This window comes from Lithobates pipiens, unplaced genomic scaffold (assembly GCF_037356315.1).
Source record: "Lithobates pipiens isolate NorthernLeopardFrog02 unplaced genomic scaffold, aLitPip1_a1.2 Scaffold_19, whole genome shotgun sequence".
Taxonomy (NCBI): Eukaryota; Metazoa; Chordata; class Amphibia; order Anura; family Ranidae; genus Lithobates; species Lithobates pipiens.
In genome coordinates this window covers 57,820,069-57,835,439 of record NW_027507764.1, presented here as the reverse complement: position 1 = coordinate 57,835,439, position 15,371 = coordinate 57,820,069, and the positions used below count along the sequence as shown (strand labels likewise).

Below are 15,371 nucleotides of genomic sequence, written 5' to 3'. Positions count from 1 at the left end.
TACCTGTCCCAGCCCATCAGAGTACCCGAGTACCTGTCCCAGCCCATCAGAGTACCCGAGTACCTGTCCCAGCCCATCAGAGTACCCGAGTACCTGTCCCAGCCCATCAGAGTACCCGAGTACCTGTCCCAGCCCATCAGAGTACCCGAATACCTGTCACGGCCCATCAGAGTACCCGAGTACCTGTCCCAGCCCATCAGAGTACCCGAGTACCTGTCCCAGCCCATCAGAGTACCCGAGTACCTGTCCCAGCCCATCAGAGTACCCGATTACCTGTCCCAGCCCATCAGAGTACCCGATTACCTGTCCCAGCCCATCAGAGTACCTGAGTACTTGTCCCAGCCCATCAGAGTACCCGAATACCTGTCACTAGGGATGAGCCGAACACCCCCCGGTTCGGTTCGCACCAGAACTTTCGAACGGACCCCAAATTCGTATGAACTTTAGAACCCCATTGAAGTCTATGGGACTCGAACGTTTGAAATTAAAAGTGCTAATTTTAACGGCTAATATGCAAGATGCTGTACTAAAAAGGGTTTGTGGACCTGGCTCCTGCCCCAGGGGACATGGGTCAATGCCTAAAATGTTTTTAAAAATGGCCGTTTTGGCATGAGCACTGATTTTAATGACGATTAAAGTGAAAAAAAAAAGTGAAATATTCCTTTAAATATCATGCCTGGGGGGTGTCTGTAGTATGCCTGTGAAGTGCCACGTGTTTCCCGTGTTTAGAACAGTCCCTGCACAAAATGACATTAAACGGAAATAACACCATTTAAAACTGCTTGCGGTTTTAATGTTATATCTGGTTCCTGCAATATGGTTGAAAATCATTGAGAAAAATGGCATGGGTAGCCCTCCCTGCCCATTACCAGCCCCTTTTGGGTCTTGTACGCATATTAAGGGGAACGCCGTACCCATATTAAGAAAAGGAAATGCGTGTGGCCCCCAGGCCCTATATACTCAGAACAGCAGTATACAGGCGGTGCAAACAAGACAGGGACTGTGTAGGTTTGTTGTGTTAAGTTGAATCTGTTTGTAATTTTCAACTGGTACATTTTTAAAGTGTAGCTCCAGTCACAAAAACAATTTTTAAGCTTTTTGGAAAACATAGGGAAGGGTTATCACCCCTGTATAATTTGTTTTGCCGCCGGTCTTTTTTCATCTCACTTGCTGTTGTCTCCATCCGTTTGCAAGTAGGAGATGTTTGTAAGTTGGATGTTTGAAAGTAGGGGCCTGCCCTATATGCTCTGCAGAAATGGCGGAACAAGGTGTTGGTTTTGCCACAACATTGTAAGCCCTCAAAGTGACTCTTGGTGGGCGCTGGAGCGCCTTGCTGTGAACGATTATATCAAGAATTGTAATTACATGCCATTGTTGAACAGTGGTAGAAAAATTTACCTTTGGTGGTTGTGGTGCTGGTGCCACAACACTATAAGTCCTCACAGTTACTCTGGGTGGGCACAGGAACGGGCCCTCCTGTGAAATATTATATCAAGAATTGTAATTACATGTCCCTGGTAAAGAGGGGCAGAAAAATTGGGCCTTAGGCACTGGTGCCACGACACTGCAACCTCTCCCATATACTCTAGTTTTATTGCAGGAATTAGCCCTGCTGCAAAGCATTGCATCAAAAATTGTAATTAAATGCCCCTGTTAAACAGGGGCAGAAAAATTGGGCTGATGGCATCACCCAGAACCAGAAATGTTCTTCCAACATATCAGCGGAGGAGGAAGAGGATAGACAATCAAGATAACAGGACAGTCACTCAGCATCAGCATAGGCAGTCTTGAAGGGATGTGATATTTCAAAAAAAATGATTCGGTTACATCAGCTTCAGGTGCTTGGTAGCTGTGGGTTATCCAAGACTGATTCATCTTGATGAAGGTCAGTCGATCAACTGATTCGGTGGACAGGCGCACCCTGTGATCGGTAACAAAGCCACCAGCAGCACTGAAGGTGCGTTCCGAAAGAACGCTGGATGCAGGACAGGCTAGTAGCTTAATTGCATACTGTGCAAGCTCTGGCCAGTGATCCATCCTCAAAACCCAGTAAGCCAGAGGATTTTCGGTGGGAAAGGTGTCCAAGTCTGACCTTGCCCCTAGGTATTCCTGCACCATGTAAATCAGACGCTGGCGATGGTTGCTGGAACCGATCATACCTTGGGGCTGCGGACTAAAAAATTGTCTGAAAGCATCAGTCAGATGGCCACCTTCTCCACCGCTCATTCTGACCGATGCCTCAGCAACACCTTGTCCAGGAACAGGAGTTTGTAACCTCCCAGTCTCTGGGAACGCGTTGCACAGACCTTTCTGCAAGGCCTCCCGGAGATGTCTCATCCTCTGTTCCCTCTGCAATGGCAAGATAAGGTCGGCAACCTTACCCTTGTACCGTGGATCAAGGAGAGTGGCCAGCCAGTAATGGTCCCTCTCCTTGATCCGAAGAATACGAGGATCCTTCTGCAGGCTTTGCAGGATCAGGGAGGCCATGCAGTGTAGGTTAGCTGAGGCATTCGGTCCGGAGTCCTCTGGGTCACTAAGGACAACATGATCAGCAGCTACCTCCTCCCAGCCACGTACAAGTCCACGGGTTTCTTGGGACTGTAAATCATCCCTACAAGACTGCTGCTGCTGCTGATGCTGAGTGCCAGCCTCCACCTCCATGCTGACACAATCATCCTCCTCCTCCTCCTCTTCCTCCTCCTCATCCTCTTCCTGTGTGATGGGTGGCACAGCAGGAACACTGTCTGGATAAAGGGGGCCTTGAGAGGCAAGGAAGTCATCCTCTTCCTGCCTCTGTTCTGCCTCAAGTGCCCTGTCCATTATTCCACGCAGCGTATGCTCCAAGAAGTGGACAAGAGGTACAGTGTCACTGATGCATGCACTGTCACTGCTCACCATCCTTGTGGCCTCCTCAAAGGGTGACAGGACAGTGCATGCATCCCTGATCATGCCCCACTGGCGTGGTGAGAAAAAACCGAGCTCCCCTGACCCTGTCCTGGTGCCGTAGTCGCACAGGTACTCATTGATGGCCCTCTGCTGCGTGTGAAGCCGCTGCAGCATGGCCAACGTTGAGTTCCACCTGGTGGGCATGTCACATATAAGGCGGTTCTTGGGCAGGTTCAACTCCTTTTGGAGCTCAGCCAGCCGAGCACAGGCATTAAATGATCGGCGGAAATGCACACAGTCTTTCCTGGCCTGCTTCAGGACATCCTGTAAGCCCGGGTACCTGCCCAAGAACCTCTGCACCACCAGGTTAAGGACGTGAGCCACACAGGGCACATGGGTCAGTTGTCCCTGTCGGAGGGCAGAGAGGAGGTTGGTGCCATTGTCGCAAACCACCATTCCTGGCTTAAGCTGGCATGGCGTCAACCACCTCTCGGCCTGCTCCTGCAGAGCTGACAAAACATCCGCCCCAGTGTGGCTCCTGTCCCCCAAACAAACCAGCGCAAGCACGGCATGGCATCGTTTTGCCTGTGTACTTGCGTAGCCCCTGGAACGCCTACGGAGCACCGCTGGTTCTGAGGACAGAGCACTGGAAGAGGCCATGGAGGAAGAAGAAGAGGAGGGGGTGGAGGAGAGAGGTGTGTCACAACCAATAGTAGCATTTTGGAGGCGTGGTGGCAGGACAACCTCCAACACTACTGCACCTTGTCCTGCATCCTTCCCAGCTGCCAGAAGAGTGACCCAATGGGCCGTGAAAGACAGGTAACGTCCCTGTCCATGCCTGCTGGACCATGAGTCAGCGGTAATATGCACCTTACCGCTGACCGCCCTGTCCAGCGAGGCAAGGACATTGCCTTCCACCTGCCGGTAGAGAGCCGGAATCGCCTTCCGTGAGAAAAAGTGGCGTTTGGGGACCTGCCACTGAGGAACCGCACATTGTACAAACTCACGGAAGGGGGCCGAGTCTACCAACTGAAAAGGCAGCAGTTGAAGTGCTAGCAATTTAGCCAAGCTAGCATTCAACCGCTGGGCATGTGGATGGCTGGGAGTGAACTTCTTTCGCCGGTCCAGCAGCTGGGGCAGGGACATTTGCCTTCTATAATCGGATGTGGGTGTACTGCTAGCAGAGTGCCCGGAAGCACTTGGCTGTGACACACCTAATTCTACACCTTCATTCCTCTCAGAGCAGGTTTCAGAGAGGACTGAAGGTCTAGTGGGGTTGGAGATGCCAGCTGATAAGGAGCAAGGAGAGGTCCGCTTTGTTCTTTGGTGTGGGTCTTTGAGGTACGCTTGCCAACGAGCTGCATGGCAGGTCAACATATGTCTGGTCAAGCATGTGGTACCCAAGCGGCTGATGTTTTGGCCACGCGAGATACGCTTGAGACATATGTTGCAAATAGCAGCGGTGCGATCTGATGCACTCGTCTCAAAAAAGGCCCACACCAAAGAACTTTTAGAATAACGCGCAGAGGCAGCGCCCTGCACAGGCGGAGCTCTGCGGTGTGATTCAGTCGGTGTGCTGCCCCTAAGCTGGCCCCCGGAGGGCATCCTGCCTCGTTGGACATGTGCCTCCTCCTCTCTCCTACCAGGCACCCACGTGGAGTCAGTGCCCTCATCATCCCCTCCCTCTTCATCGCAGTATGCTGCAGCTTGTGGAACATGACTGCCAGATTGCTCTCCTTCTTGAGCATCCCCTCTCTCTGCATTCACGCTACTGCCTTCCTCTAGCTGAGTATCATCATCAGAGCCTACAAAACACTGGGCATCCTCCTGGAGCATGTACCCAACACTGTGCTCAAAGAGTTCAGGAGACTCCTCAGGAGGACGTGGTGGGTCTAGGAAAGGAGTCACTGATGATGACATTGAGAGGAGGGAAGACGATGCGTTGGCAGCTGCTTTACTAGTACCCTGAGACTGGGTGAGAGAGGATGAGGAGGATGAAGAGGGCTTGGTCATCCACTCTACCAAGTCGTTGGCATGTTGCGGCTCAACATGTCCAGCTGCCGAAAAGAAGGACAAGCGTGTCCCATGGCCACGTGCTGATGATGCCGATGCACCGCGTCCACGACCAGCACTGTTGTCTCTAGACACAGAGCCTGTTTGCCCTCTTTTATCGGCTCGCGCCTGTCTGCCTCTTCTTGCTGGCCTTCCAGACATGGTAATGGCCTGAAGGGAGTTGGGTAAAACAGCAATTGGGTAGTGTATATTGTGCTGGAGGCACACAACACCCACTAACTCCTGCAGATGCCTTTATTATAGAACAACAGTAATTAAGGGGTAGATACCGGTGTATACTGTGCTGTGCTGGAGGCACACAATACCAACTAACTCCTGCAGATGGCAGATGGCTCAATTAGAGAAGAGCTATATAGGCAGGGGCGGATCCAGGGGGGGGCAACGGGTCAATTGCCCCCTCCGAGAATACCGCCAGCTAATGACAGCACGGCCGGTTCCGCGGGTCCAATCGCGGCCGGTTCCGCGGGTCCAATCGCGGCCGGTTCCGCGGGTCCAATCGCGGCCGGTTCCGCGGGTACCCGCGCTGAGTGGACGGGTGAGGGGGGGCAGCTGGGCGGCTTAGGAGGGCTGCTGGCCAATCAGGAAGCCAGCAGGCAGGGGAGCAGGGAGATGACATCATCTCTCACTGCCCTGCATCCCTTCAGTTCCACCCTCACTGTGTAGGAAGCTGTGTGCAGCAGAGAGATTGCATCATCTCTCTGCTGCCTATCTTCACTCTGGGACCCAACAAAAGACCACCAGTAGGTGACAATCCGCAGTGTGTGGCAGGCTACCTGGCAAGTGGCAATCCGCAATGTGTGGCAGGCAACGTGGCAAGTGACAATCCGCAATGTGTGGCAGGTGACGTGGCAAGTGACAATCCGCAATGTGTGGCAGACTACGTGGCAAGTGGCAAGTGGCAATCCGCAATGTGTGGCAGGTGACGTGGCAAGTGACAATCCGCAATGTGTGGCAGGCTACGTGGCAAGTGGCAATTCGCAATGTGTGGCAGGCAACGTGGCAAGTGACAATCCGCAATGTGTGGCAGGTGACGTGGCAAGTGGCAATCCGCAATGTGTGGCAGGCAACGGGGCAAGTGACAATCCGCAATGTGTGGCAGGTGACGTGGCAAGTGACAATCCCCAATGTGTGGCAGGCAACGTGGCAAGTGACAATCCGCAATGTGTGGCAGGTGACGTGGCAAGTGGCAATCCGCAATGTGTGGCAGGCTACGTGGCAATCTGCATCTGGTGGCAGGCGACGTGGCAAGTGACAATCCGCAATGTGTGGCAGGTGACGTGGCAAGTCACAATCCGCAATGTGTGGCAGGTGACGTGGCAATCTGCAATGTGTGGCAGGCTACGTGGCAAGTGACAATCCGCAATGTGTGGCAGGTGACGTGGCAAGTAACAATCCGCATTTGGTGACAAGTGACAATCCACATTTGGTGGCAGGCGACATGGCAAGTGACATCCTCAGGGCTCCCACTGATTCTGCAATATGGTGAGTTGAACCATTTAATTTTATATTACAATGTATTAATAGAAATAATGCGCTTCAATCATCCTGACACCATAACAACCATGGTGCCGTAATGATTGAAGCGCCAATACCAGCCATTTCCCATATAAATTGCCCCCCAAAAAACATATTTTATAGAAGTGCCCCTCCCGAGACTAGACTCTGGATCCGCCCCTGTATATAGGTGGATAATAGTGTATACTGCGGTCAGGGCACGCAAACAACACCCACAATCTCCTACAGCTGACTGAAAGCTCAATTACAGAAGAGCAGTATAGCTAGCTATATAGGTGGATAATGGTGTATACTGCGCTCAGGGCACACAGATAACACCCACAAACTCCTGCAGATTGCTATAAGCTCAATTACAGAAGAGCAAGAACGCTAAATTGGTCGATAACGAACGTTGTTTCCATTTCCTTGACAACCACCATAGACGAAATCCTTGCAAGTTTTTGCCTCCTGATCATAGTAATAGCTCGGCATGTACGCCTCACATGGACCGGGGTCTGGAGTCTGGTCACAGACTAGAAATGGAAAGAAACCATTAAATATCAAATATCAATGGAAGAGATAATTGGTGATAAAGACGACTGTTGGAACCTTACTGAAAAGTTCCATGGAGGATGGAAGACTCTTGTCTTGCAGTCTTCTTTGGTAAGAAATTTGTTTGTATTTTTACTTGACAGCCCTCATAGCTAAATATCTGGGAAATACCCGTCTCCTTATAGTAATATCGTTCTACATACGCCTTACATGGACTGATGTTTGGAGGCAAGTCACAGGCAACGGAAAAAGAGATAAAGAGTGGAATCCATGAGTCTGTCCTGTGATATGAACTCAATTTTATATGCAAATGAATGTTCACCACTGATAAGGCTCTCTTGTTCCAGGTAACATCTGGGAACAGAAGCCGGTCAAAGAAAGACCTGGCCTGTCTCTCTCTGAGCTTCCAACACAGAGACAGTAACAGAAGCAGTGTTCATTTCACCCACTAAATTAACACTATTTTAGTTGACTAAAATACAACTAAAATGCAGATGACTAAATGGCATTTTATTCGAAAGACTATGACTAAAACTGATGCCGCGTACACACGATCGGAAATTCAGCCAGCAAAAGACCGATGAGAGCTTTTGGTTGGAAAATGCGACTGTGTGTACAGTAAATCTGAGCTGAAATAAAGTCATACAGCAACATACAATGATGACACACAATAAAAATACCTGGGTTGCAGGTGCGGTCGCACTCTTCCCTAGTATGAAAATTGTTTCCATTTCCTTGACAACCACCATAGACGAAATCCTTGCAAGTTTTTGCCTCCTGATCATAGTAATAGCGATCTATGTGCATCTTACATGGACCGGTGTCTGGAGGCTGATCACAGACTAGAAATGGAAAGAAACCCCTAAATATCAAATATCAATGGAAGAGATAATTTGTGATAAAGGCGACTGTTGGAACCTTACTGAAAAGTTCCATGGAGGATGGAAGACTCTGGTCTCGCAGTCTTCTTTGGTAAGAAAATTATTTGTATTTTTACTTGACAACCCTCATAGCTAAATATCTGGCAAATACGCTTTTTCCTTATAGTAATATTGTTCTACATGCGCCTTACACGAACTGATGTTTGGACGCAAGTCATAGGCAATGGAAAAAGAGATAAAGAGTGGAATCCATGAGTCTGTCCTGTGATAGGAACTCAATTTTTTATGCAAATGAAGGTTCACCACTGATAATGCTCTCTTGTTCCAGGTAACATCTGGGAACAGAAGCCGGTCAAAGAGAAACCTGGCCTGTCTCTCTTTGAGCTTCTAACACATAGACAGTAACCGAACCAGTGTTCAGTTCGTCGACTAAATTAACACTATTTTAGTCAACTAAAATACGACTAAAACTAAAATGAAGATGACCTAAATACAACTAAAATGGCATTTTAGTCAAAAGACTATGACTAAAACTAAATCAAAAATTGACATCAAAATGAACACTACTGTGCTGGCCATTTCTAAATCGGCAACATAATTCCATCCAGAGCCTATAATAATGGTACATTAAAGTTTAACCACTTGAACAGCGGTGGCGATCAGTCCATAAGTGGCACAGGGGCGTCGCCCCCATAATCTCAATGCTGGAAGCCAAACTCATAGGTTTCTATGAGTTTGTTTTTTTAAAGCCCATGATTAGAGCCTGGGGCTCTAATTGGCTTCAAAAAGGTTGGGCCCTGCACCCGAACCCACCCACTTGTGACATTACCGAATCAATATTTACTATTGTCTTCTGGCTTCTCCTCCTGGCCAATCAGGACAGGAGGTGGATCTTAAAGCAAAGTTTCAGTCCCCCAAACAGAAACAAAGAAAAACGTGGGTTGTTTTTTTTTCAAAATTTTTAGTATTTTTTTGTTTACATAGCAAAAGAATAAAAACAGTGGTGATCACACACCACAGAAAAGAAAGTCCTATCTATTAGACATGTGTGGTTCATTTTGTTTTGAACTGAAATTCTATAACCATCTTCTGAAAGTTTTTTAATACTTTTCTAATACGAATAGCTTTCAAATTCAAAACTTTTTTCCAATTTCCAAAGGGAATAAAATTTAAAAAAAATAAAGGAATGGGAAAAAATAATGGACTAGAAAAGAATATAACAGAAAAAAAAAAGAATATAATAGAGTAAAACAGAACAAAATAGAATAGAAAACAAAACAGAATAGACTTGAATATAATAGCAACAAATAGAATAGAACATAGAATATAGCAATCTTCTGAAAGTTTTTGAATACTTTTCTAATTGGAATAGCTTTCAAATTCAAAAACGGTTTTCCAATTTCCAAAGAGAATAAAATAAAAAAAATAATGGACTAGAAAAGAATATAACAGAAAAAAAAGAATAGAATATAATAGAGAAAAAAGGAACAAAACAGAATAGACTTGAATATAATAGCAACAAATAGAATAGAACATAGAATAGAACCATCTTCTGAAATCTGAATTTCAAATCGAATAAATTTGATTTCAAATACATAAGAAAATAAATAGAAAAAAATAGAATAGAATAGACTATAATATAATAGAAAATAATATAATTAAAAAACAATAAAATAGAAAGGATATAATCTTTTCTCAAAATTCAAATAGAATCAATTAAAATTTACATTTAAATAGAAAAGAGTAGATTTGAATAGAATATAAAATAACAGAATAGCATAGAAAAAAAACAGAATAGAAAGAATATAACCATCTTCCGAAATTCAAATATCAAATAAAATATATTTGAATAGAAAAAATAATAGAATAGAAAAGAATAGAAAAGAGAAGAATTGAAAATATAATAATAGAATAGAAAACAAAAGACTTGAATAGAAAAAAAAAAAAAAAAACAATAGAATTAAACTAGAAAAAGTAGTGTGTACAGTAAATCTGAGCTGAAATAAAGTCATACAGCAACATACAATGATGACACACAATAAAAATACCTGGGTTGCAGGTGCGGTCGCACTCTTCCTTAGTAAGAAAATTGTTTTCATTTCCTTGACAACCACCGTAAACGAAATCCTTACAAGTTTTTGCCTCCTGATCATAGTAATAGCTCGGTATGTACACCTCACATGGACCGGGGTCTTTAGGCTGATCACAGACTAGAAATGGAAAGAAACACCTAAATATCAAATATCAATGGAAGAGATAATTGGTGATAAAGACGACTGTTGGAACCTTACTGAAAAGTTCCATGGAGGATGGAAGACTCTGGTCTCGCAGTCTTTGGTAAGAAATTTGCATTTTTACTTGACAACCCTCATAACTAAATATCTGGCAATACCCGTCTCCTTATCATAGTAATATCATTCTACATACGCCTTACATGGACTGATTTTTGGAGGCAAGTCACAGACAATGGAAAAAGAGATAAAGAGTGGAATCCATGAGTCTGTCCTGTGATAGGAACTCCATTTTATATGCAAATAAATGTTCACCACTGATAATGCTCTCTTGTTCCAGGTAACATCTGGGAACAGAAGCCGGTCAAAGAAAGACTTGGCCTGTCTCTCTCTCTGAGCTTCCAACACATAGACAGTAACAGAACCAGTGTTCATTTCACCCACTAAATTAACACTATTTTAGTCAACTAAAATACGACTAAAACTAAAATGCAGATAACTAAATGGCATTTTATTCAAAAGACTATGACTAAAACTGATGCCGCGTACACACGATTGGAAATTCAGCCAGCAAAAGACCGATGAGAACTTTTGGTTGGAAAATGCGACCGTGTGTACGCTCCACTGGACTTTTGCTGGCGGAATTCCCACCAGCAAAAGATTGAGAGCAGGTTCTCCATTTTCAGTCGGAAAAAGTTCTTATCAAAAAATGCATTAGTCTGTATGCAATTCCGACGCGCAAATTCCTTTGCATGCTCGGAAACAATGCAACGCATTTTCTCGGCTCGTCGTAGTGTTGTACGTCACCGCGTTCTTGACGGTCGAAAGTTTGGAGAACTTCTGTGTGACCATGTGTATGCAACCCAAGCTTGAGCGGAATCCTGTCGGAAAAACCATCCAAGATTTTTCGGACGGAAATTCCTCTCGTGTGTACGTGGCATGAATCAAAATGAACACTACTCTGCTGGCCATTTCTAAATGTGCAACACGATTCCATCCAGAGCCTATAATAATGGTACATTAAAGTTTAACCACTTCAGCTCTGGAAGGTTTTACCCCCTTCCTGACCAGGCCATTTTTTTGGTGATATGGCACTGCGTTGCTTTAAATGACTATTGCTCTGTCGTGCGACGTTGTACCCAAATAAAACTGATCTTTTTTTCTCACAAATAGAGCCTTCTTTTGGTGGCATTTGTTCACCCCTGCGTTGTTGTTGGGTTTTTTTTTGCGCTATAAATAAAAATAAAAACTTACAATTTTGAAAAAATTTTTATATATTTTTTACCTTCTGCAAAAAAAAAAAAAAAAAAAAAATCCAATAAAAACATGTAAAGGATCAAATTTCTTCATACATTAATGCCAATATGTATTCTGCTACATGTTTTTGGTAAAAAAAAAAAATCCCAATAAGCGTTTATCGATTGGTTTGCGCAAAAGTTATAGCGTCTACAAACTATTGGATATATTTATGTAATTTTTATTTATTTTATTGTTTTTACTGGTAATGGAGGCGATCAGCGACATTGCGGCAGACAGATCTGACACTAAGTGACACTTTTTGGGGACCAGTGACACCAATACGGTGATCAGTACTAAAAAGAATGCACTGTAGCTGTATATATGACACTAGCAGGGAAGGGGTTAACATCAGGGGTGATCAAAGGGTTAACTGAGCACCTAGGGCAGTGATGGCGAACCTTGGCACTGCAGATGTTTTGGAACTACATTTCCCATGATGCTCCACTACACTGCAGAGTGGATGAGCATCATGGGAAATGTAGTTCCAAAACATCTGGGGTGCCAAGGTTCGCCATTACTGACCTAGGGAGTGATTTCTAACTGTGACTGGAGGGAAACAGAGATCCGTGTTTCTGCTCAGCAGAAACAAAAGATCTCCATCTCCCTCCCTTACAGAACAGCAGTCTGCCCTTTACATAGGCAGACCTCCGTTCTGCCTCACCTGTGAGCGATTGGCAGGTCCCAGTGGCCATCGCGCCCTAGAGTCGAAGTGAGGAATCATGTACAGGTATGTGATTTTGCACTTAAGGGCCGCCCTGCCGCATATATGTACATGGGGCAGTCTTTAAGTGGTTAAACATGTATTGCACTATTCCATTACCACATAAGAGTAAGTAAGGGGGCATCTACTAAGCTGCTGAAAGAGAAATAACTATGAAAAGAAGGCTTTTCTTATAGGCAGGCAGGGGAAGTAAGAATTTATGGGCAGGCGCAGTGTTTCCTAGAGGAAGAGGAGGTGACTATCTCTCATAGTGGCTGTCCTGAATGAAGATAAGGGAAAACGGCTTTTCTTATATTTTTTCTTAATATTTAATATTGGTGATATATTCAGGTAATATGTGCAATGGCATTACAGACAACAGAGGTTACCGTTTTTTTTTTGTATTTTAACCACTTCCCGCCCAGCCTAAAGCTGAATGACAGCTGGGAAGTGGTTCAGTTATCCTGAGTGGGCATCATATGACGTGGAGGGCGGGCATTGCGACAATCGGTGGTCCGGCGTGTCAGTCTGACACACCACTACACCGATTTCTGAGGGAGGCTCTTTACCACGTCATCAGCCGTGTCCAATCACGGCTGATCACCATGTAAACAGGAAGAGCCATTGATCGGCTTTTCCCCACTCGCATCTGACAGATGGATTCTCTCCTGGATTGTTTATCAGTGCAGCTCCCCCCCCCCCCCCCGCGTATGCCCACAGTGGACCACATGACCACTAGGGGAAACCCCCACGGCCACCAGGGGTGCATTGCAAATGTCCAAAATAAGCCAATCAGTGCACTGACTGGCACCATTCATACATAATGACAGATCAGTGATGCCCAGCAATTCCACCCATCAGTGCCATCCAAAAGTGTATGTAGTGCATGTTCAACCCTTAATATCAGAAACAACAACATGTTATTAGATTTTTACTGCAGGAGTATATAATTTGTTTGGAAATTGTAGAGACATGCTTAAATAATGCATTACAAATTAACGTAAACCCATTTGATTGTAGTTGACTAAAACAATTCACATGACTAAAATACAACTAAGCCCTTGTACACACGGTCGGACATTCTGCCAACCAAATCCGTTGGATTTTGTCCGACGGATTGTGTCCGAAACTGTTGCATACACATGGTCGGACAAAGTTGTCGGAAAATCTGATCGTTCAGAACGTGATGACGTTATTTCGTTACGACGGGACTACGTTCAGGCTAGTAGCCAATAGCTTTGGTGTAGGAATTTGATCTGCGCATGCGTGGCACTTTGTCCGATCTGAATTCTCTACACATGATCGGAGTATGTCTGACGGATATTCCGATGGATTCTCCGACAACACGGTCCGATAGGACACATTCCGACGGATTCTCCGACCGTGTGTACAAGGGCTTAGACTAAAATGGCATTTTAGTCAAAAGACTATGGGGGTTATTTACTAAAGACAAATCCACTTTGCACTACAAGTGAAATTGCACTAAAAGTGCACTTGGAAGTGCAGTCGCTGTAGATCAGAGGGGGACATGCAAGGAAAATAAAAAATAAAAAAACATAATTTTAGCTTGCACATAATTGGATGTTAAAATCAGCAGAGCTTCCCCTTATTTCAGATCTACCCCTCAAATTTACAGCGACTGCACGCCCAAGGGCACTTTCAGTGTAATTTCAAGTGCACTTTACACTTGTAGTGCAAACTGGATTTGCCTTTCATAAATAACCCCCAATGGCTGAAACAAAATCAAAATTTGAAGTCAAAGTTAACACTGAACTGAACAACCCAGCTGAGATTAGTCATCAGAGCTTCAGGGGAAAAAAATATGGTTCACAGAATTGGGAATTGATCATAGTCTTTCCCAGTAAAACCAACCCCAGAAAAAGTTGCAATCAACCCAATCTATAACTGGCCTATTCAGCAAGGTGCACATAGAAGGGCAGATTTCACAGCATATTTACCGACCAGCCTGCAAAACAACCAAATTGGACCTGTCTAATGCCCCGTACGCACAATAGGATTTTCTGACAACAAAATCCATGAGATTTTTTTTCGACGGATGTTGGCTTAAACTTGTCTTGCATACACACGGTCACACAAAGTTGGTTGGAAATCCCAAACGTCAAGAACGCGGTGACGTACAACACGTACAATGAGCCGAGAAAAATGTTCATTAGCCAGTGCTGCTCTTCTGCTTGATTCCGAGCATGCGTGGCACTTGCCGTCAGAATTGTGTGCTCAGGATCGGAATTTTGTTGTCGCAAAATTTGAGAACCAGATGTCAAATTTTGTGTGACGGAAATTCCTATGGAAAATGTGTGATGGAGCCTACACACACGGTCGGAATTTCCGACAATAAGGTTCTATCACACATTTTCCATCAGAAAATCCTATTGTGTGTACAGGGCATAACAGTTTACGTTAAAAACCTTCTGTTATTAATGTAAACTGTTGGACAGGCCAATTTGGTTATTTTGCAGGCTGGTCGGTAAGTGTACTGGGAAATCTTTTGTTTGTATGTGATCAGCCCCAGTACATGTTTTGTAAAGAACAGGCAAAGATCCAGGTTTCTATACCAAAAGGGACCATAAAGCCACAAATTCTTATCTTTTCTAGACAACATAGTCAATTTTACACATATATATATATATATATATATATATATATATATATATATACACACACACACTGCAATGTCGGCAAAACTTACCTCCAGCTGTAGAGAATGAGATGAACTGAACCAGCAACAGACTGGCAGCAATCACAACAAGGGAACATATGGTTGTCATGTTGAAGTCTTGTCCACCAAAGGCAATGAAGAGTCGGTGTTACTCTGCAGACTAATCCCAGATTCCTGGTTGATAGTTATAGAGAGGAGAGACCACACCCACAGCAAGACCGGACAAGTCTATTGGTCTGCCCCTGGGAGTGGTCTCAATACCTCTGATGGAGGGAGGTCATCTCCAATATTTATCTTCACAGTCAACATCAGAATTTGCATTGCAGAAATCTCAAAACTTAATACAAAACAAAACTACGAATAGAAAAAGATAAAGGTTTATCAATCACTATCTTGGAAATTAAGAGCATTGGAGACCTGGGCATTTTCTAGGAGGAGGGGTGTGAACAGCGGCGGCCGATCCATAAGGGGCACAGGGGCGTCACCCACCTAATCTCCATGCGGGGCGCCAAACTCATAGGTTTTCTATGAGGTTTTTTTTTTTTTTATGAAGCACAAGATTAGATCCTGGCTCTCTA

The 15,371-nt window shown here is 44.8% G+C and overlaps 1 protein-coding gene across 2 annotated transcripts in view; it reads right to left on the bottom strand.

Moving 5' to 3' along the window:
• LOC143995990 (carboxypeptidase inhibitor SmCI-like) overlaps window positions 1-14,951 on the bottom strand; it is a 90,828-nt gene extending 75,877 nt beyond the window's left edge. Inside the window, exons 1-3 of one of the 2 annotated variants that reach the window (XM_077490780.1) lie at window positions 14,824-14,951; window positions 9,935-10,096; window positions 7,686-7,847 (exon numbers count right to left, since the gene is read on the bottom strand). In XM_077490780.1, coding sequence (XP_077346906.1) covers window positions 7,686-7,847; window positions 9,935-10,096; window positions 14,824-14,902 — 403 coding nt within the window. In that variant the 5' untranslated portion in view covers window positions 14,903-14,951. The remainder of the gene's footprint in view (window positions 1-7,685; window positions 7,848-9,934; window positions 10,097-14,823) is intronic. The other variant, XM_077490781.1, reaches the window with a different exon arrangement.
• Between the last annotated feature and the right edge of the window lie 420 nt (window positions 14,952-15,371).